Source organism: Cupressus sempervirens, chromosome 5 (genome assembly GCF_028749045.1).
Source record: "Cupressus sempervirens isolate cs-2001-9-10 chromosome 5, ASM2874904v1, whole genome shotgun sequence".
Classification (NCBI taxonomy): domain Eukaryota; kingdom Viridiplantae; phylum Streptophyta; class Pinopsida; order Cupressales; family Cupressaceae; genus Cupressus; species Cupressus sempervirens.
The window spans coordinates 170423777-170446361 of record NC_143122.1 but is presented as its reverse complement, the minus strand read 5'-3'; the positions used below and the strand labels follow the sequence as shown (position 1 = coordinate 170446361).

General features: G+C 37.2%; 1 protein-coding gene across 5 annotated transcripts in view; it reads right to left on the bottom strand.

The window, feature by feature from the left end:
• Nucleotides 1–21713, bottom strand: part of LOC149554960 (3-phosphoinositide-dependent protein kinase 2-like) — a 70347-nt gene extending 48634 nt beyond the window's left edge. For 2 of the 5 annotated variants that reach the window (XM_089828993.1, XM_089828994.1), the window contains exons 1-7: nucleotides 21105–21620; nucleotides 13853–14033; nucleotides 12965–13017; nucleotides 12682–12783; nucleotides 12488–12593; nucleotides 12243–12321; nucleotides 11972–12137 (exon numbers count right to left, since the gene is read on the bottom strand). In XM_089828993.1, the coding sequence (XP_089685119.1) occupies nucleotides 11972–12137; nucleotides 12243–12321; nucleotides 12488–12593; nucleotides 12682–12783; nucleotides 12965–13017; nucleotides 13853–14033; nucleotides 21105–21380 (963 nt within the window). In that variant the 5' untranslated portion in view covers nucleotides 21381–21620. Of the gene's footprint in view, nucleotides 1–11971; nucleotides 12138–12242; nucleotides 12322–12487; nucleotides 12594–12681; nucleotides 12784–12964; nucleotides 13018–13852; nucleotides 14034–21104 lie in introns of all 5 variants that reach the window. The other 3 variants (XM_089828991.1, XM_089828995.1, XM_089828992.1) reach the window with 3 other exon arrangements.
• Between the last annotated feature and the right edge of the window lie 872 nt (nucleotides 21714–22585).

The following is a 22585-nucleotide window of genomic DNA, read 5'->3' as shown; positions in this document are numbered from 1 at the left end:
AAGCCATGTAATCTGAATATCTCTTTGAAGAACAACTCTGCCACATGTGTAGCAGTGTATGTAACAGTGATCGGAAAGAAGTGTGCAAACTTCGTAAGGCGATCCACAACCACATATATGCAGTCTCTGCCTTGGGCTCTAGGCAGTCCTGTGATGAAGTCCATAGACAAACACTCCCACTTCCTATCAGGAATCGAAAGTGGCTGAAGTAAACCGGCTGGATAGGAGTGTTCTTGCTTATTCTGCTGGCAAGTGGGACACTCCCTAACATATTGAAGTACCTCTGCTTTGAGCCCTTTCCATGTGAATCGCTCTCTAATCTGTCGATATGTCTTGTAGAAACCAGGATGTCCTGCCATAGGTGAATCATGAAAAGATTTCAAAACCACCCTCCTCACTACTGATCCTGGGACCAAAAATATTCGTCCTTTGTAAATTATGAGCTCATTCACAAGGGTGTATCTGCTGTCCTGAATAGTCCCATCTATGAATCTAGCTGCCCAAGTGTCCTTTGCATACTCTGCAAGGATCAAGTGTCTCCAATCCTCTGATATGTCTGTCAATAAGCTCAAATGGGGCCTACGTGATAAGGCATCAACAACTACATTCTGTGTCCCCTTAAAATATGTAATGTCAAAGTCATAGGACTGTAACTTGCTCACCCACTTTTGCTGCCTATCATTGAGATCTCGCTGCCCCAAAAAGTGTCTTAGGCTATTATGGTCGGTTTTGATACAAAATTTGCTACCTACCAAATATTGCCTGAATTTGGCCAAAGCATGCATAATGGCTAACATCTCCTTATCATATATGCTGAAGCTCTGCTCTGGCCCTCTCAATTTCCTGCTCTCATAAGCAATAGGGTGCTTCTCCTGCATAAGCACCGCTCCAATGCCCTCTCCGGAAGCATCACAATGTAGCTCAAAAGGTTTGCTGAAATCTGGTAATGCTAACACTGGACAAGAAGTCATCAACCCCTAAAATTTCTCAAAACACTCCTGTGCCTCAAGAGTCCACAAGAAAGCTCCCTTTCTCATCAAATCTGTCAAGGGTGCCGCATGCCTGGAATATCCATCCACAAACCTTCTGTAGAAACCACATAGTCCTAGAAAGCCCCTCAACTATGTAAGGTTCACCGGTGAAGGCCACTCCACAATGGCACAAATCTTTTCAAGATCCATGCACACGCCCTCTGCACTGATGATGTGACCCAAGTACAACAATTCTATCATGCCCAAATCACACTTCGACTCCTTTGCATACAACGATTCTCTGTCCAATATACCCAGCACCGTGTCCAGGTGAACCAAGTGCTCCTCCCAAGATCTACTATATACCAAGATATCATCGAAGAAGACAAGTACAAATCTCCTCAACTGAGGATGGAAAACCCTATTCATTGTTGCCTGAAAAGTAGCAGGTGCATTAGTTAGCCCAAATGGCATAACTACAAACTCAAAATGGCCACAATGACATCTAAAGGCTGTCTTCTCGATATCCTGCTCTCTAACTCTGATCTGGTGATAACCTGATCTCAAATCTATCTTTGAGAAGAAGCAAGCTCCATGAAGCTCATCTATCAACTCATCGATCCTGGGAATGGGGTATCTGTTTTTAATCGTCTTGCTATTTAGCACTCTGTAAGCAATGCACATCCTCAATGTCCCATCCTTCTTCTTTACTAACACCACTGAAGAAGCAAAAGGAGACTTACTTGGTCTAATGTGGCCCATAAGTAACTCCTTTATGGTTTTCTCAATTTCATCCTTCAACCTCTTCGGATGCCTGTAAGGTGTAATCATGATGGGCTTAGCCCCCTCCTCTAACTCAATGATGTGCTCAATACCTCTGTCTGGTGGTCTACCTGGTGGAATGTCACTGAACACCTTAAAGTGTTTAACTCTAAGCTCCTAAATATCAGGAGGATATTCAATCTTATGTTGTCCCTCCTGTGATGGCATCAACATGCACTCTGCTGCCCACTCTACCTGATCATGTCAAATCAATCTAGCCATTCTACGAAAAGAGACCATCCTGAGATCACTGTCCCTGATTGCCTTAAGAATATGTGTCTTCCCATTCACTTTAAACCTCATCTCCATCTCCTTGAGGTTAAGAGTGAACTCACCAATATCGTGCAACCAACTCATCCCAAGAACTATATCTGTATCTCCCATAGGTACAACATAAAAATCTGCCTTAAAGTCATAATTATTAATTTTCAATGGGAGTCCAGTGATCCTACGATCACATTTGAGGACATAGCCATCCACTACCCTCACTCTAATTCCCCCAAACTCCTCTGTTTGTATGCCACGCTTCTCCACCATCCTAGCATCAATGAAATTATGAGTGGCACCTGTATCAACCAAGGTTATGACTCGCTGTCCAGCGAGTACTCCTCTCATCCGAAATGACCCTTCTTGCTTAATACTAGTGAGATGAGCTTCCCTAAGTTGCCCATCTCCTTCCCCATCCTTGGACTCCATTTTAGACAAGTTTTCAGCCTTGTCTTCCTCTTTTTCACCATCTATTTCCTCTATATCAGACTGCTGATCTGAATTATCTGATTCTGATTCCTCATAGTATGCCCACATAACTCTGTTAGCTTTTCCCTTTGGCCTAAGAGGACAATCATGGTTTGCATCATAGGGTCCCTTACAGTAGAAACATAATTTTTTCTTCCTCAAATCGTTTAATGTTTCCTTGTCAAAAGGTGCTGGAGTTTTATCTTTAGAATCATTTTTAAAATCAGTCCTCTCTGGTTTTTTATAAAATGGTTTGTTATCCTTACTAGAAGATGCTCCTTTGGACTGAAATTTGTTTGTTGGGACTGAATGTTCCATACTTCTTGCCTTTTTCATCGCTTCCTGTAAAGAAATAGGATCAAATGCCTTTATCCAACCTCTCAGTGGTTCGGATAGGCCCTCAATGAAAAGAACTATCAATCTATGCTCTGAAATGTTTGGCACCATGACTGCCAACCGCTGAAATTCACCAATGAAATACTCCAAGTTGCCTGTTTGTTTCAGCTGTGCTAAGTCTCGGAAGTAAATCTCGAGATTTTTTTGTCAAATCTTTCAACCAACCTATCCACGAAGTCCTGGTATTCTGTCACTTGGTTATGCTGAAGTGTTACCATACCATGGTACCACCAATCATGTGCTATTCCCTCCAAATGCAAGGTGGCATATTTGATAGCTTCAATCTCTGTCATTGGCCTCAGTGCCAAAAATGTGTCAAGCTTATGAATCCAAGCTTGAGCTGTCATCTTACCACTCCCATCAAATGTAGGCATAGTAAGCTTGCCTGTAGCCCTCTTCAGCTCACTATTTTGACCTCTAGGCCTCCTATCTTGTCTGAGTGACCTGTAATGCTCTCTCCTCTGATTTACAAAGCGTTCAAAGGTCATCCTCTCCCGAACCTACGGAGCTAATAATTCCCATTCATCATTTGCAGCCATGAGTGCATCTGCGAATATGGGGTCTCCTGTCGCCTCCTCTACCAGAGCTTCTTCTGGCTCCTCCGGAACAAATGTAGGGCGTGTAGGCCTATCAGCTATTCTGGAATGGGTCCGTTGTGGTCTCTGATTACCTGTAGCACTCCTGTTATCTCCCTGTTCTCCCGGCTCCCCATTTTGTCTAACAGGTGGGTTCATCCTTTCTACCATAGTAGTGAGTGCCTGTAATGCCTGTGCCATCTGCTGCTGCCCTGTAACCATAGCACGGTAGAATTCTCTAGTATCCTGATCATCATTATTCCTCCTGTTTCTAGGTGGACTACCATCATGCCTCTCTTCCATATTTCTTGTTTCCTGTAACTATTCTCTTTCAATCAGAGCTCTCCTACGAGTATGGTACCTGTGTGGTCCAATTTCCGGTGGCTGCATATGACTCCCCAAACCCTCAGGATGGCAGGAATGAGGCTCTGATACCAATGTAAGAACCCCAAATAGGCTCTACACTGATCACTGTTTGTTTCCCTGGGTGTAATATTTGTTTTTGGTTTGTTTTTGAATGTTTTAAGCTGTTTTTGGGTTTTTGAGTTGATGAAAAGAAAATACAAATATTGAAAACTAATCTATCTCAAATTATAACTCAAATCTGATTATAATGCTAATCAAATTCATTTATTCAGATGGCTCCTAATGTTTGTACAATACTTATTGCTGGAAGCATACATTAAAAACATCATCATTAATAGTTGAAAAAAACCTGATTTTTGTCTCCGATACGCAACCACGCTGCTGGTTGCTTCCTCCTTGGGCAGCGCCTATCAAAAACCGCAATATTAAATCTCTGATTTTTAATTCACTGTAGCGTTGTACTGTTCACAGCACTGTAGCTGCTGTTATAACCCCTTCCAACCTGTAACAGATTCATCCAATTCTTTCCTACTAAACACAATATTGACTCCAGAATGAAGTCAACTCACAGGCAAAATTCAAGTGATATTTCACACCCTCAAATTGCATCAACTCTGAAGATACTACGTTCTCCACAGTCTGAATTCTTCTCAAACTTGTAGAAACCCTTGTTGCCACAACTTCAAGAAATTTCACAAGGCAAAGTTTTTAAGCACTTCTCATAACCTGCTCTTGAAGGAAGACAAGGTTTGTTTATAAGGACTCCTCGACTCCAGAATGAGTCTCCACGCTCAATGTGGGATAAAAGATATAATAATAACATAAAAAATGTTATTACATTAAAACTTAGAAAATCCCTTTTAATTTTTCCATAAGCTTGGACCCACAATTAATTGAAACAATGGCCCCTTTTATGATATCATGACCCTCACTTAAGTTATATATTATAACTTAACAATATAGGCTCAAAACCAATAATGTTTATTTTAACGAAATAAACATTAATATCTCCATTATTACTCAACATTTTTTGAATGTCGTTTGGACTAGGAGCTAACATGATAGAACTGCATATGACCATACCCCTTTTCTAAAAATAGCAGGGGTCTATCTTTATAACTCCAAAACTGCTAAAAATAGCCTGACCAAGCCAAACTCAAAGGACAACTCATCATAAACAAACTCTGGCAACCCAGAAGAGTACTCTGCTTTGGTCCTTGGAGGATCTCCACACCAAGGTGACCCTCTATCCAATCTTATTAGCCTACGAGGGTCTCTGATAGGCTAATCACCAGCTAAAGTGATGTCTCTAGCTAGAAGGGGACATCACAACTTCACACGGAATACACTTTATGGATCAATGTATCATCATTGTTATGAACCTCACCCGAAATACACTTTATGGATCAACGTATCATCACCATTATGAACTTCACACAGAATACACTTGAAATTATGATCACCCATGATCTTCGTTAATCTTAGGAGTCCATAAAGGTAAGCAACTCTACATCGCCTGCATCTGCACCACCCCCAGGATCTGGTCAAGGGTCAAATGAACTGGGGTCGTCTTCACCATGTTCATGTTGGTATCATCTAAGTTTCCAATGCAGATGCGAGAATCAGGTGTGTGAAAGCACAAATAAAGAAATTGGGATTTTGGATGCATTATGTGTGTGTGTGCGCGCGCAAAGAAATGCATGAAATATACAAAATAAATCATTTCATAGTATGACACTTTACCCCTGATCAAGATTCAAGATATTTCATATTTGATGGTTCAACTTCAAACTTCACAAACACAAATATACAAATTGAAATAAGTTCAATAACTAAGTAGTAAATTACTCATGTTCAAGATTCCAATATGATTTGAATTACAAAATCAAAACTTATTTCATGATTCACTGTTGAGCAAGCAAGAGTCAAGACTCAAGATTCACTAATTAGATTCAGAATCATAAGGATTTTCAAAAAATTCCACATTCTCATCATCTCCAACTGCTGCAAGTTCAAGATCATTTGAACCAAATTCAAAAAATTCCACATTCCCATCATCTTCGACTGCTGCAAGTTCAAGATCATTCAAACCAAAATCAGTTCCACTTGTGCTAGATGCGCCATGTGTCATGATGTGATCATCATCATCATCATCTATGATTGTAGTAAGATCCTAAAATGTTGCATCCAAGTTTGCACATTCAGGAGCTACGTCCCAAAGCTTTGTTGACCCTTCCTTGTATTCATCCTCCTTGCATAACAAAAGACACAAGTTGGTATGAATGTAAACCAAGTCCTTACCTTTCTAAGTCCAACCAATTGCACCTCACTAAATGGATATAGAAGTATGTACTCCAATTATGTTCAGGAGCAAAGGAACTTGCAACCTGGATAGTGTTCACAAAATTACACATACAAATGAAAAGAAAATTAAAGAATGTTAAACATTTAATGGTAGAATACAAGTGGCAAACAAAAACCAAATAAAACTTAGTTGAGAGGATCTTGATTGCAAGAGGTTGTAAATGCTTGTATGGTTGACCATACATGTACCACCATGTGATAGCTCCCGTGTAATTTTGGTCCTTTACTGCATTTGGAGTAAGTTTTGGTCCCAAAGCAAATAAGTCAAATTCTAGCTTGACCTTTTTGAGCATTTCATCATCATGGAATAGTCTTGCAAATTCTTTGTAGCACCCATTAGCAGCTTCATCTACATATGGTGCAACTCTATCTAGCATAGCAAATATTTAGGGGCTATAGTAGCTTAGAGATAAGGCATATGCAAGTAGGTATGCTGGGGTCGTGATTTTCTACCAAGATGATAAATAATTACTTCCACCTTATTGCAAAAGGATTCACATTTTGTGGGGTCATTGTCATGTGTTTGTATGGAAAGCTTTACCTTCTCTACCATTGTGTCCATGCCATCGTACACATCCCCTGAAATAACCATTTGGTTCAATGTCCCTTGCACTTTGACAAGTCGTCTCATAACCTAAGGTACCAATGCATAGCAAGGACTATGAGTGTAATGTCCCCCACTTAGCCAGTTTGGAGGTATGTTGTTGTTAGCCCATTCTTGTATGGTCCCGAGGGCTAACCAGGACTTCAAAAGGGATCCTGAGGTTATTTGGCCTAGTCAAATTTAATTACAGGCCAAACGGAGTTCGTTTGTTGGGTTTTTGGAAAGACTTACTATTTTTAGTAAGCCAATAGGGGGATGCAGTGCCTTCAATTTTCAGTGACAGGATCAGATGCGTTTTGTTGGGCTCTTTCTGATGAGCTATTATATGTGGGATTTCGAGTTTATTTGTTATATTATTTTAATGTTCGAAGTTACAACGGTAAAGTGACTATTTAAATTAAATATTATAATGTTTCATAAAGTCACTTTATAAAAAATCAAGAGTCCCCCTTTTGAGTACATGGACTTCGTAAAAGGAAAAAAAAGAAGTAATATTAAAATTCATGTATTATCCCACATTGGCAAGACAGAAGCGTGGAGCAAGTGAGGAAGGGATTAAAAGAAAGAGGATGGCTCTCATTTATTCATGCTTGGAAATATCAAAGAAATTGAGAAATTTTCTAGAGATTATGTCTCAATAGTTTGAAGGACGAAATCCCTTCAAGCTGGAAATCTTGACGCCATTGAAAGATATGGTCTTGAGATTCAACATGGTAGCAGTCTAAAAAAGCAGATACGAAAAAGCAGCTCGAAAAAGCGGAACAGAAAAAACAGGCGGAGAAAGCAATCCGTAAAAGCAATTCAAAAAGCAGATCCAAAAAAGCAGTCGAAAAAGCAAAGCAAAAGGGGCAGCATTGAAGGAAATTATTACAGCCATCTACAACCAGGTTCCTTTGTTAATATTGCTTTTTAGGGTGTTATAAGTTTCAGTTGTAAGTGTGCATTACACCAGCATTATCATTTTGAAATCCATGTAAATGCCAAAAGTCTTGGCCATATTTCATGAGCATCGTATTAGAAATTTCATTGCAAATTAATAAGATATTAGTCGCTAGTGTCATTTAAGCAATACAATATCATTACTTATCAGCTAGTTAGTTTGCATACCAACTGTTTATAAAAATGCTAGTTGGCTGTAAGTGTTCATTTCTCATGCTTAGATCATATATATGCACTGAATATTGTCAAAATTAGTAGCACACTCATGTTAGACCATTGTGTAGTCCATTTGGAGTCTTCTAGCATAAGAATCTCATTGATGCAAATTGAAAAAAAAGTCATTTAAAGCCAGCTGAAAAACTATATCAGTCATGCGTCCCTTGCATGTGAATTGTTTGATGAAATTCCTTGAGCTTTCATCAGCATTTTTTGAGAGCAGATTTGAGGAGGGCCATTACACCGAGAGGCGAGTTTTTATGCATTTGAATACCTAAAATGCTTAGGAAGCCCCGCAGATGCGCGCAGGAAGTGCTTCTTGGGCATTCGAAAGCAATTGTTCTTTCTTTCCAAACTTGAAAATTCTCATCAAGATCTCAAAGAAAGTCAACAAAAGGACTCAAGAATGTATGAAATGCTTATCTTAGATGCTTAACTCCTTTGGGGAAACCATCTAACTCCCTATGAAAGATCATCTTCAAAATAATCATCTTGCCTTCAAAATGCCCAGATGGAGACCAAATGAGAAGAGAACCTAGCAGCAAACAAAATGAGAAGAATAAAAAATGAATGGCCTCTTTTAGGGTCGTTTAAGCATTTAGGAGCAAAAAAAAGAATAAAAAAACATTTTGCACATGCAAAATTGTGTTATAAGTGAACTTGGAAGCCCAAAAAGTGTTTGGGCCCACAGAAGCCTTCACATGCATCTAAAAGCCCTGTATGATGCGCTCAAGAAGCACTTACTAAGCATCTAGATGCTCAAGGAAACATTTCTTGCATACATCCGTAGGGCTTCCAAAATGCTTTGGGCATCTGAACGCATCAAAACCCACCTCCAGGAGCCTCTACTACATATCAGTACCTTAGGGTATGACCAACATTTGGCTACGATTTTTTTCATAGCACTCTATACAAGACTAAAGACAAGGATCGTAGTGAACACACATCAAGCACTTTGTTTTTGTTTGTGCTCAACAAACATATCTTCAAAGAACAAATGAAATAATCCTTTCACAAAAGAAAGAACTAGTAACCAGTAAAAACAATTATGTGATAAATCTCTAAAACTTGGGCATCATTTGTGTTCCTAGTCCAATAGGTATATCATGAATTGTTTTGTCAGTGGGAGGACATGTTTGAGGGGAACTCTTTCCTCTTCAATGACTAATCTTCTTTGGTGATTGCTCTTGAGTTTCCACATCTTTTGTCTTCTTCCTTGATTGGGGTCACACCTAATCTTGTCAAGACATGCTTCAAGGTGCTTAATCAACTTTTAGAGATACACTTTTGGAGGCTTCTTCCCTCTTGCTTCTTCAAGGAGAAAGAGTTTCTTCTTCATCCAACAGTGGACTTCTTTCTTCCCAAGGAAGAATTTTTGTTTGTACGCATTGGATTCTCTTTTGTGCTCAAACATTTTGGAAATTTGTAGATACTTCATTATGGGTAGGTTATGTAGTCTCTATCATTCTCTCCTATAGAGGGACTAGTGTACTGTAAATTCATGAAGGATGTAATTTTTGAAAGGTATTGATGAGTCCTCCATACATCACTCGTTTTTGTTAGAAAGTATAGTCCACCAAGATAACTACGAGGGGGGGAGGGGGGATGAATCAAATATCTGACCAAAACAACTTTTATTATCCTTATTAATTCTCAAACATGTGATCAATATATATAGCAACTATAAGAAGATAACCATACACAATAACACTAGATATGTTAACTAAGGAAACCCTTCATCAAAGGGAAAACCCCGATGGGGATGGTACCCACAAAATGATGTACTAATATATAAGTTCCTTGTAAGAGGATGGACCCAATTAGGAGCCAATGAAATAGATTCAGTACATATTACTCCCTATTGGGAGACTTTGAATCCCTATGAGGAGATTCCAACATTGATAGCAATTGTGCCAACCCTCTCTTATGAGTTGAAGGCAAAAGGACCCATTATCGAAACTGACCACCAAACTCACTGTCCAATTGATCTCTGTATTATGCTTGCAAAATAATACCAAATACAACTCATACTCTTTCTTGTCCTCTTACTATGCCTCTTCTACACCAAATACTTCTCAAATTTCAATACCATATCCACTTACTCGCATTACATAACAAATCCCTTAGATCACTTACTCACATTATACTTCGCATATAATTTCACAAAAATCACATCTTACAACCAAGGAAACAAACCTTCCTTTATACCAAGTCCTAGATTACATTATTGAGTCGGCCTTGAGCCTCTCTCAAATTATTGTTACAATATAGGACCTCATTAATACACGTTACATCACACTTTCATAATTATCAAAACTGTTGGCTCACTGTATTCTCAATCTCTTCATAAATGCAACTTCTAACTCAGTGCGATCAACCACAACATTTTCAACATGTCTTCTACCTCCGTCTAACTACGCTTATCTAGATTTTATCTCTGTTAGGAGATATAATCCAAATATCACAAACTGCTTCTAAGGAACACTGTCAGAACACAGTCTTCAACAAATCACAAATAACTGTCACCAGTCTTTGACTTTCCACATACACTCTTAACCAAATCATCAGGACACCCTGTAGAACACATCCTCAACTCCGCATAACCTCGTCTGCCATCCTTGAACTACGCGGCCTCAATCTCTGTCTACTACTTTGCTAGTCTTCTCAAGATCATCAATATGTTCACATCAATGACAAACACAGTCGTGAATGCAACATGTAACCATTGTAACAATCTCTCAAGTGCTCCAGCAATGCTAGGATACTCCCCCATAGGAATATCATTAGCATTCATGCTAACAATTTCACCTATACATAATTTCTCTCTACACTCTCTCTATTGAAGAGGTGATTTTTCCCAAGTGTTTTTCCTCTTAAACTCCAAAGTGTTGGATGCATTCTAAGATGCTTCTTGTGACAACCATGGGACATAAGAAACATATAACTAAATTCGAATGATACCCTGTAGAACAACATCAATACAACTAGAGTAAATTAAAATGTTAGTACCTATGGCTTTAGGAGAGAAGTGGAGCTGACATATACATGACCTAGGATTTATAAGTTGCGAGAAGTCAAAGGTCAAGAAAAGAATACTGTAGAATATTTCACAAGAAGCAGCTGCACATAAACAGTTCCAAAGAAGTTAAGCAGAGGAAGAGAGTCTTAACAAAATTAAGAAGTCAGAAAAAATTTAGATGGTATGAAAAAAGAGAAGAAAGAAAGGCTTCATAGCAAGTCTTTCATCTCAATCCAACCAGCCTTTTCTATCTTTTATATATTATTAATTCACATACAGTTCCTCTCACTATTCATGATCTCTTCCAAGAGATCTGATATTGAATGGCAGGAGAAGAAAGTGCAACTTAGAAACTCCCAGGAGATTTTTCTCAACTCTCCTGTTCCATGTCTGTCTTTCGATAACATTATGATATAGCGCATTGAGTACACAGCTGTTAAGCTAACAACTTTATTGGAAATTATTTACTAGGGGTTCCTTTGTATAATTTGCAATTCTAAAGCTTGGATCATGTTCTGTTGTCATTCCATGGCTTGATACCACCTCACTGGTGTTATCATAAAAAGTGGCATTTTTTAGTCATTGTCCAACTTTGATCATGCACAACATCAATATAATATTTTGAACTCTTGCACACCCTAACATTTATGCACCATTGCACGGTCAAGAGAGTGTATACTCACTACAACTGGATTTCTACTATTTAGCAGGTTATCCATTTTATTGTCAGCATGGATGAGGACAGTTTCAATAAAATATGTTCCGAAGTAAAGAATTGAGCATAAGAAAACTACTCTCTGCAGTGCTTCAAAATCCATTTGAAGTGTAAATTGTGCAACACCAGAGGAGAATAATAATAACTTAACAAAAAACCAAGTAAGATAGAGACCAAAAACATGATGTAATCAAAATAAAGAGTTCACTAACATAACTCGCACTTATATGTTAATGTCTGCTGACATACCAATAGACGATCAATAAGGTCTCTTGCTTCAGGAGAAAAGTAATCAGGAAATTCAAATTTCCTATCCATCACCCTTTGGAATGTGAGCCACTCACTAGCATCCTTAAAGGGTGATATACCTGACAGCATCTGATACAAAGTGCAACCAAGTGCCCACAGATCGTTCCTGTTACCAATGAACAATCTAGAACATTTTAGATACAAACATAATGTCAACAAGGTATTGAATCCACACATTATATCACAAACACAGCCTATTTAATCCAGGTACCCAATACTTGGAGGCGCTTGCTTAAGAACTTCTGGTGGAACATATGCAGCTGTACCAACAAATGTACAGGCCCTGTCATCTGCACATTTTTAATAGTTGAGATTCAGAAAAACCCGCATAAGAAAATTGAATCTTAATATGCAAAAACAGATACAGTGGCAGTGGTACACCACAACAGGTGAATAACAACTATTTCACTCAACGAGAAAAAAAATTTATTAAAGCTACCTTCCCTGAGGCCTTACTTGACGTGGTTTGAATTAGCTCAATTGAACTGTTTTCCATTGGTTTCACACTTCCAAAATCAGCTAGTTTCACATGCCCCTCTGCAGTAAGAAGCACATTCTCTGGCTGGTACCAAAAACACAAATTAGAATCCAATGAGGCATATTTAATTACCATCCAAGTGACATGTTTCAACTTAAACTGCAATATCCACCTTGACATCTCGATGAATCAGCCCTACTTTGTGAAGGTACTCCAGAGCATCCACTATTTCTGCACTATAAAAACGTGCCTCATCCTCCGATAAGTGCCCTTTCTTCAAACATAGCATCCAAGGTTGTAGTTTTGTGAGAGCAATCAAAATTCTTTTAAAATGGGAATCCACTTTTTTTTAGAGAATGAAATAAAATAGTTCAGAACATATAAGATTGCTGAGAATAACCAGCCCTCAACCAGATTGCAAATACATAACATGTATTGTAAAATCAACCACTCACCCGACTTATCTGATCGAAAAGCTCTCCTCCATCACAAGATTCAAGGCCCATGTCTAAGGGGTGTGTCAAGAAACTTCTGTGGTACAGCTAAACACAAAACTACTAAAAGAAAACTGACTTACAGGCAAACATCTGAAAAAAATGGGTGACATAATTTTCAATATATCCTGCACAATCTATGTTACCTCAGGTTTTCAGGACAGTGGGACAAAGAAATGGGTTTCAGGCACAGACTTTTTCTCAGAGCAGGGGACAGCAGGGGACAGTATTGGCAACAGCTATATAAAAAATAGGGAAATTTTTAAATATATATGGAAAAAATTTAAATATTCATATAAAAACATGTTTCACAGAGTGTGATCTGAAACTTTGATGCTATAAAAACACACACAATAGAATCAAGAAAAAAATCTGCTTTAACATGGATAAAACATGCTTATGTAAGGTTTGTGTTAAATAATTTAACTTTTGAGTTCACATGAGGGTGGAAATCAAACAAATTATCAAAACTGAAACATTGATTTTATGAGACAGACAAGGGAAGGATTTCTGGAAGTTTCCAGAACATCTCGGAAATGGGGTCAGGTCAATTATTGCCGGAAATGCATACCGGGTAACACAGTAACAATAAGCTGATAAAACCTTGTGAGTTGGAGGTAATACTAACATTATCTGCAAACTTAACTAAATTTACATCCACCTGCTTCAAAGATAGTAACACAGTACACATTGCACAATAAGCCGATAAAACCGTGCAAGTTGTAGGGTAATATTAACATTACCTATATAATTAATTAAATTTGCATCCACCAGCTTCAAAGATATACAATTTATTTCCTTGTAAATACATCATGCAGCCAAAGAAAAATCAAGATAGCCCTTGGATACAGATATGGTAAGTATCCTGAAAGGTAAAATAGAGCTTAATTATCCCTGGGTGATCTAACTGATCAAGCACAATGCGTTCCAGCTTTACATATGCCACTTTCTTTTCTTTTGCTATAAATCGTTTGTCCATAATCTTCAAAGCATAAATTCTTCCTGTGTCTTTCTTCGTTGCCCTGATAACCTGAAAATGGATACATCATGATCATGCAACCAAAAGAAAGCAACATTATATATTAAATTTTATAAGAATAAAATACATTTGTTCAAGAACATTCATACAGGTAAGCTAGAAAAAACTATTGAAGTTAGTCAAACCAGGGCTCTACAACTAAGATATGCAGATCCACTTACATCCCCTGTCAGAATAAAATAAACTTTAATGACTTCAAGCTTCCACAAATCATAACGTTTAATGAGACAGCTTTCTTGTTAAATAATATCCATAAGTTATGCTGTTCAATCATGAACTTTAAGCATCTCAACTATAAACCATAAAAAACTTAAGCCTTTTGACTGCTTTCTTACTTTTTGTATAGGAAAAATCCACAAAATACCAGTTTCCTCCCTTGAGGATGATTTACTTCCTTGGAACCAAAAATGTTGCACGCAACAACCTCAAAATAACTACAAACTTGAATTCTAATGCTAACAGAAACATACAAGATAAAATAAATACAAAACAGCACAAATAACCATTCCCTAGCAGGCAATTGATTTTGATGGCCAAAGACAATTATTATTAATGATTAGTCATAACCAGAAAAATTCAAGAGAATACATGTCCTAGAACCAGATTAGTTCAAAAGAAATCCTTTCCTCAAATTAGATACTAGATAATTTATTTAGATCCAAAAGATTTGACCGAGACAATATGTTTGTGATAGAATCCATCCTTACAGATGATAGATACAATCAACTCAGGGTTCTTGACAGTGCAAGTCTGTAGAAAGCTATAGTAATTGTAGAAGCCAACAATATGAACTGAAGACTGCGCCACACTTTTGAACACATTGTTCAGAAAAAGTATTATGAACCTTGTCAAGGCACTCAATCAGAGAAATAAACAACTTGATAGAACCAATTACAGGCAGGGAGTTGTGCAGATTGGTTTGAATACCATAAATGGGCCAGGGGCCTGTTATCTCATTGGAATTTTTGTGAGGTTCAATAAGCTGAAATTGGAGGAGAACCTTGGCTTTTAACTTTTAAGGCACATTCCAATGGAAAGGATAATATGGGTTCGTAGAGACAGAAAAGTTTTAAGGAGCATAATTGCTGCTAAAGAGGCATAATAGAATAAAGCAAGAATCCCATGATTATAGACATAAGTGGATGTCTGAAAATATGGATGCTATTAAGCCGCCCAAGATGCTAATCACAGTACTGCATACAATCCACATAGTACATACTGGAAGGTGCTCTTGCAGGTCAGCACAAAAAATATCTCCTACCAGTTTCTTCACTAGAGGGGGGCTTCAACAGTGTTCTATGAGAAGCTGAAACTGTTGTTGGTCATTGAACACCTTTATAGTGACGATCAAGCAGCAGAGTATACTTTTACAGAGCCGTTTGCTCAAAGATTGCTGATGGTGATCACTACTTAAAAAATGAAAAAACCATATGCTTAAGCTCTACATTATCTTTGGTGACTTGAGAAAATTTTCCTAAAATGTCTACAGTTATCAAAACAAGAAAAGAACAGTTGTTTATAATTGCAATGTTCTTTAATTTAATGTTCAAGGAAGCTTAGGAGAGAAAAATTATCTTCTCATGTGTTTCAGAGGATCAAAGAGAATCTCAATGTTTTGCCAAAATATATACATGACACAACTGCCCTAGAGAGTATGTATTATATCCCAACCAAACAAGCATTAGGTCATTTTGCTCTAAACAGGTGGGAATAAATTCAAGGAAAAACATTTGGGCCACTTTCAAATAATCTGGAAAAACTGTAAAATGATTATGTACAAGTGAGCTGCTTCTAAGCTAATGGTCTGGACAGCTGCACCCTGCATGTCTTTGACCCCACCCAGAATGCCTTTTTGGATGATGAAGTCTGTACACTCTCCAAATGTTTATTTTCTTGTCTTCAATTTTAGAGCACTCATTATTTAGAACAGTCGAAACCACGAGTTTCACCATTAGGTCTCTTAAAAATTAAAACTTGGTCAGAAATAATAAGAATATAGTGTCAGAGAAACAATAGGAGTTATATGAAAAACTAGCTTCAATGATAATACTAGCACTTGCACCCTAAGGAGCTGCAATGGTTACACCAATACCAGATTATGTGTTAAGCAATATGTAAGAGATTATAAATCGAGAAAATGGATTAGAAGATATATTATTTTGTTAAATAGAATAACATCTAAAAGTAGGTGCATCAAAATTACAATATTATACTTGCGAAAAATTGAAGTTAATTTTTTTAATATACAAAATGATTTCACATAGATATGGAATTCTATCATATACATGGACTATACTCCACAAATAGATGTTTTAGATTTAAAATATGTTACCATCAAATATTTGCTAAGTTGCCTGTCTGGATTCAGGTTCAGAGTTGGGACCAAGATTCAGGTTCGAAATTCGATAAAAATCTGTTTTGGTTGGGTTGGTTTTGTTTTGGGTTTGTCTGTACAAAAACATATGTTTTTTAAAATATGTGTATATGCACCAGCAAATTGAAATAAGTTCATTCTCCACTATACTAATAGTAAAGCGACATAGCAAAATATACCACAATATCTATGTTTCAATCCAATAGGATATTAATTGCATAATTCAGCCATACATACAACATGATACGCTTGCTTGGTTACATGCATGGAACATATTTCCAGATCAAGGGGACAGTTTGAGAATGAAAGGAATCATCAGAAGATAAGTGCAGTTATTCGAATTTTTATTTTCTATTGGTCAGAGGATTTCTACCCAAGCTCGATCAAAAGTTAAGATTAATATTTTAAACCCCTGGATTCAAAGATATCATAGCATTTTGAAAGAAATTCCTCTATAATTGTCAATTTGGATTTCGCCTATAGTCAATTTGGATTTCCTTGATAAGAAAGTTTTCTTCTTCATTCACAAATCAACAAATAACAAAGAAACCATCATTTTTGGCCTTTTTAGTGGTCACTCTTACGGCTAGAGGGTCAAATAGACCGAATTATGCAAAAACAAAACTCTCTAAAAAGTCAAAAAAAAAAGTCTCGAGACCAAATTTCGCTCCAGTTTAGCCACTGGGCAGAAATGTTTTCCAAATTGGCTCCAAATTCTGCTTGTTGTCGTCTGACAGAATTTGCAGCAAATTTGTGGCTCTACGGACAAATTTGGAGCAAATTTGACAAGGACCAGCCTTTGTACCGAATCGAACCAGACATTGAGGGTTGGAGCAAATCTGGTAATGTTGAATATTTGTTTTAATTCTTTTTAAGGAGTATTTAGTAAGATCTACGCAGATGGAATAGAATGATGCAATGTTCTGTGACAATGTTATAAAGCATGTTTTCTGAGGTTGTACATCATATTCTATAGATTGAGTCGGGTCAGAAGCAGCATAGCAGCCAAGGGCATTATATGGGCAGTGGTAGGAAGTCCTATGGATTGGTGACTGTTGGCATGGAATCAAGTTGCAGCGACTGATTGGCAGTAGACACTAGGCAATTCATGAAGCACAAGCAATGGTGAAAAGCAAGTGGCAGTGTTGTTCGTAAATGTGACTCGACATGGGCTTAAGATGGGGAATTTCAATCAGGTAGGGTCAATGAATGGGCCCCTCTATTCCGTCTCACAATGGATTTTTAATTTTCCTATTCTCTTGTGTGGACCTGTTTAGTACGTTATTCTTCTTTTATAATCTTAGTTTTCATCAGTACACTCATAGACGGGGTATTATATTACAGCTCTAGCCACATACCCAGTCTTCACACTCATCGGGGTGCTCCATCTTTAACTGTCTAGTCTCTGAGTTGTATGCTCTTTGGTGTGATTTTGAATTGCAGCTCCAACCACATGTCCATGGTTGAATCTCACAGGGAGAGCTACTACGAACAAGGATCTCTAATTAAATGTGCACCATTTTCATACTGAAGGAAAATTACTGTACAGGAATTAAGACGAAAATAGAACGCAAACAAATAAAAGGAGAATAATTATGTGTAGGGGCATAGTTTCCTCTAGCAGTGAAAATAACAATTCTTATTAAGGTCCACTAGAGTATATATTTTGTTAACAGGAGCACACAATCAGTAATATTTATCCCCTATATTATATTCCGAAAGAAGACAAAAACACTTGAGGTCGTGATCAGAAGACAACAAATAAGTGATAAGGTAAAACTATTTGACATCATGTGTGACAGTTGTCATGTTCTGAGGCATAGATTGCTTCTAAAATAAAATGCTTGTTAAGTACACATAACAGTAAATTAACATTTTAATTCGTACTTATAATTTCCAATTAAAAAGTATAGCCCTAACACTTTGGTGAGACATGATAATTCATTTTGCATGCAACTCCAGTCACATAGTTAAGCATAAACTAATTCTAACAGAATAAATGTTTCTGGATGTTCGGCTACAAAAACAAAATAGGTCATGGTGAAATAATCGGCTACCCATGTTTGTCTGTGACTCTCTAATGTTTCAGGGCTTAAAAATGTTTAGAGTGTACACAACAGTTCTAAGCGAGATCAGGGCTTTCTTTGTTTTGTGGATGAAGCAGAAGTATGCATTGCCTACTTCCTGTCACATGTGATTCCCCTTGTGTGCTTCACTCTAAATTGCTTATACCACTGGGAGTTATTTTGCTAATATTGCTTTGAGCCCTATTTTATATTTCCAAGTACAATTACTCAACTGGATCCAGAATCAGGGCAAGCAGATGAGGCCAAATGAGAATGCACAGCTGCATGCTGTCCTCTGAAACAGTCATCTCATGAATTGAGTGTACACAACAGTTCTAAGTGAGATCAGGGCTTTCTTTGTTTTGTGGATGAAGCAGAAGTATGCATTGCCTACTTCCTGTCACATGTGATTCCCCTTGTGCGCTTCACTCTAAATTGCTTATACCACTGGGAGTTATTTTGCTAATATTGCTTTGAGCCCTATTTTATATTTCCAAGTACAATTACTCAACTGGATCCAGAATCAGGGCAAGCAGATGAGGCCAAATGAGAATGCACAGCTGCATACTGTCATCTGCAACAGTCATCTCATGAATTGAGCCTTAAAATTGTCCTTAGCCTGATAATTAATTGAGCATTTAGATGTTTAGAGTATCCTACAACTTTCCATGAGCAAAGAATTCTGAAGCATGAAAGCTTATAGAAGAAGCCTAACATGTAAAGAAACTCACATGCACCCCTACACACACAAACATGTGTGCCTGTGCCTGTGTACATACATATGTGTGTGTGTGTGTGCATATGCATTTGTGACTAGATATATATAGATATATATATAGAGAGAGAGAGAGATTATAACAATATATTCAAAGGAAGGCAGCTTGAAAAATTGCATGTCTAGATCTCATATTATAACAATATATTCAATGCCAACCTTATTTTTAAAAATTCCAGCTTATGTAAGCCCTCCTTCTCACATAAAGAATTGATTAGTCAAGCATAAATGCCTAAAAATGATGACAATTCTGATCCAAGTTCTCACTTCATTCTTCAAAATAAATGAATTGAAATTTGCTTCAACCACTGCCCCCACAAAATTTGAACTCTTGGCCTTGCTAAATACTAGAAAAACAAAAAAAAATATGTAGGACTTATGATAGTAGGTTTATCTGCATAGAAAATTAATTCTACGAGCATCTAGTGTTAAAATGCACTCCAGATTCCTCATGCTACTTTGACTGGTTCAAATAAGATTCAAGTAAAAGCTCATTCTTGCAAATGTGATTTTTCATACCATAGATATGGTATACGTGATGAATAGAAATCAAAACTATTTTAGTTCATGGATCAGGAGATCTCATTTGAAGGGTGCTCTATTATGATAATTATGGATTCTACTATTCTTTATGCCCAATAGATTTGTAAGCCTTAAATTAATGCCTTCATTTAAGATTTTTGTAAAAGCATATGTTCACAGAAGCCTGTATGAGTTTGCAAACCCTAATATACGAGTAAGGAATAGATACTGTTTATAATTACTGTAATTACAACTTAATAGTTCAAAGATCAGATAGATCTCATGTGCCAGTGTTCAACTGTGTACTTGAAAGCCTTTTAAGTTTTATGTCTTCAGGACAATTTGATCTGTGTACTTGCTCTTCAATCTTTTGACTCAATATAATTTATTATTTACTTGCTTATGGCTCAAAATATCTTGTAGATTTGCAAACATTTGTTTGCAAAAACACTTTCCAGCAGGGAACTAAAACTGTCAAAGGGCCCTTGGTCTACTGGTGAAGTTGAAAGGCCCACAAAGAGCCCACCAGGGATCAAGTCTGGCTGAGTGCAAGGCCCCTCGAGGATCATGCCCTGGGTGAATTTTGCGGAATGTATACCCCTCAGTCCTTGGTTATTAACCAAAGAGGCTAGGCAAAAAAGCTGACCTTCATCAAAAAAAACTGTCCACAGTTCAAGGTTCAAGCAATCTTACCGTACAAAATATAATGATGAAAATTTTTAACCTCTTAACCCAACTTGATTTGTAAGCATTTTAAAATGTATTGATTACTGCTGTATTTTGGCAAACCCCTGTTCGAGGAGTATATATGTCTGCAAGGAAATAAAAGAAACTGCTAAAACTTCAAGGACAGAGACATACTTCGTAAACAGAGGTCAATTATGATGATGATAACGAATTTAAACATCCTTTAGGACAACGCTGTCTACATGCTATTTGCAGAACTTTTAATAAGGTTTAAGTATAATTTAAATTAAGCCTCCAAATGTCTGCAATTCTGCAAATAACTGTTGAATAAGAACAAGTACACAAGAAAAGATCAGGAGACTCGCGTGAATGGTGCTCAATTCTGACGAGCATCACTTCCAAGGTGTGCAATGACCATTAAGGTGTCTGTATTTCTTATTGAATTTATGAGAGTTCAATCTAAGAATACAATTTTCCAGCTTTGTCTGATTACTCTTGATCTAGAAACGTCTGTGTATTGTCTCAATGTGCCAAAATCCGTGCAATGGTAATTAATGTCGACGCATAATAAGACCAGCGAAATATAAAAGATTAGATTGATATAAAAATTAGGTTTGAGTATCAAAATAAAAAGATACCCTTGAATAAGAGCCAACCCCAAGCACTCTGTCAGTTTCGAAATCCTCCATGCGATATGCTTCCTGTGGAGCCCTGAATGCAAAGCTCGGCGAGCGTTGAACGCCATTATTCTTGCTGTTGTCATTCTCACTACCTTCAACTCCATTCAAATTGTTATTATTAGTGGTAGTACTATTTCTGTTCGGAGGAGTGGCAGGGGCAGTGTTCAAATCCTGTAACGACAATTTCACCTCGAACTCGGCGGCCAGCGCAGGATAACCGCTTATGTCCCCCATTTTCGGCCAAAATCTTCAGTCACAACTGCTAAATCTGCCCCTCTGCCCAGTCGCCTGCCATTTCCATACGTCTTTGGTTGGGAACTTTAATAATTTCGATGGAAGGTTGCAGCCATTATATGAAACCATTTGACTTAACCCTTCGGTAACTGCTTCATCATAGATTCCACCTGCCGGTCTGGCCTAACTAGGAAGGAGGCGGAGAATCGGTAGAACAAATGGCGTTGATGTTAAAGTATACACATTGTCTATGCATCATATGCGCTCTCAAGTATGGACACTGTTTTTATGTCCAGTAGCCATACGAGATACATGGTAGAGGTTAATTTCCACAAATGAGAGGCATACACATTACATATGTATTATACATTCAATACCATCCCATATGTACAGGCATATACTTAATATATATACCATGGAAATTCCAAATGAGATATATATATACACACACATTGTATATGCACCCTCCATTATTATTCTTATAATTAATTTTTTTAATATTATTATTATTATTATTACATCGTGTGGCATTGGCGTAGAAGACATTTATCGTTATTAGGCAGTCCATTGTCCAAAACTTAAGACGGCTATTGCAAAGTATATACATTGTATATGTGCAATAATTATGATAATAGTACTTTGTGTGTATAGGAAGCAAACACAATACCGAGATTTCCGAGAAAGCTTTAAAAGAACAGACATAATTAACTGTCTTGGTTGTTAGTGTAAGTGGACTGCTATTTTTAAATATAAATAACAAAGAGGAGATACCCACATTCATGAACCAGAGGGCCACACGACAAAGCTGACTCTATTAAAAAAATAGAGAGACCTACACATTCATGAATCGAGTGATTAATAGTGGCATTTGTACCTTTAATTTGTACAAAGCAATGTTGATAGTAAAATATATTTAATATATTAGTAAGTTAGTAATTAATTAATAAATAAAAGTAATAGCAAAAGGGTTTTTTGGGTCATGAATTTCAAGAATTTGGGTTGTTGTCCTATCATAGAAAATACATCTATAAGCACTTTCATAATTATTTATAAAATTAACTATTGTTCTTTATGGGAAAGGATGAGATGGCCATAACCAATTTTTGTAGTTGTAATAGAAGTACATAGCTTTATATTCATGACTTAATAAATGAGAAATGCTTATATTATTAGATTCATTTATTCTACTTACATTTGCTTCCTAG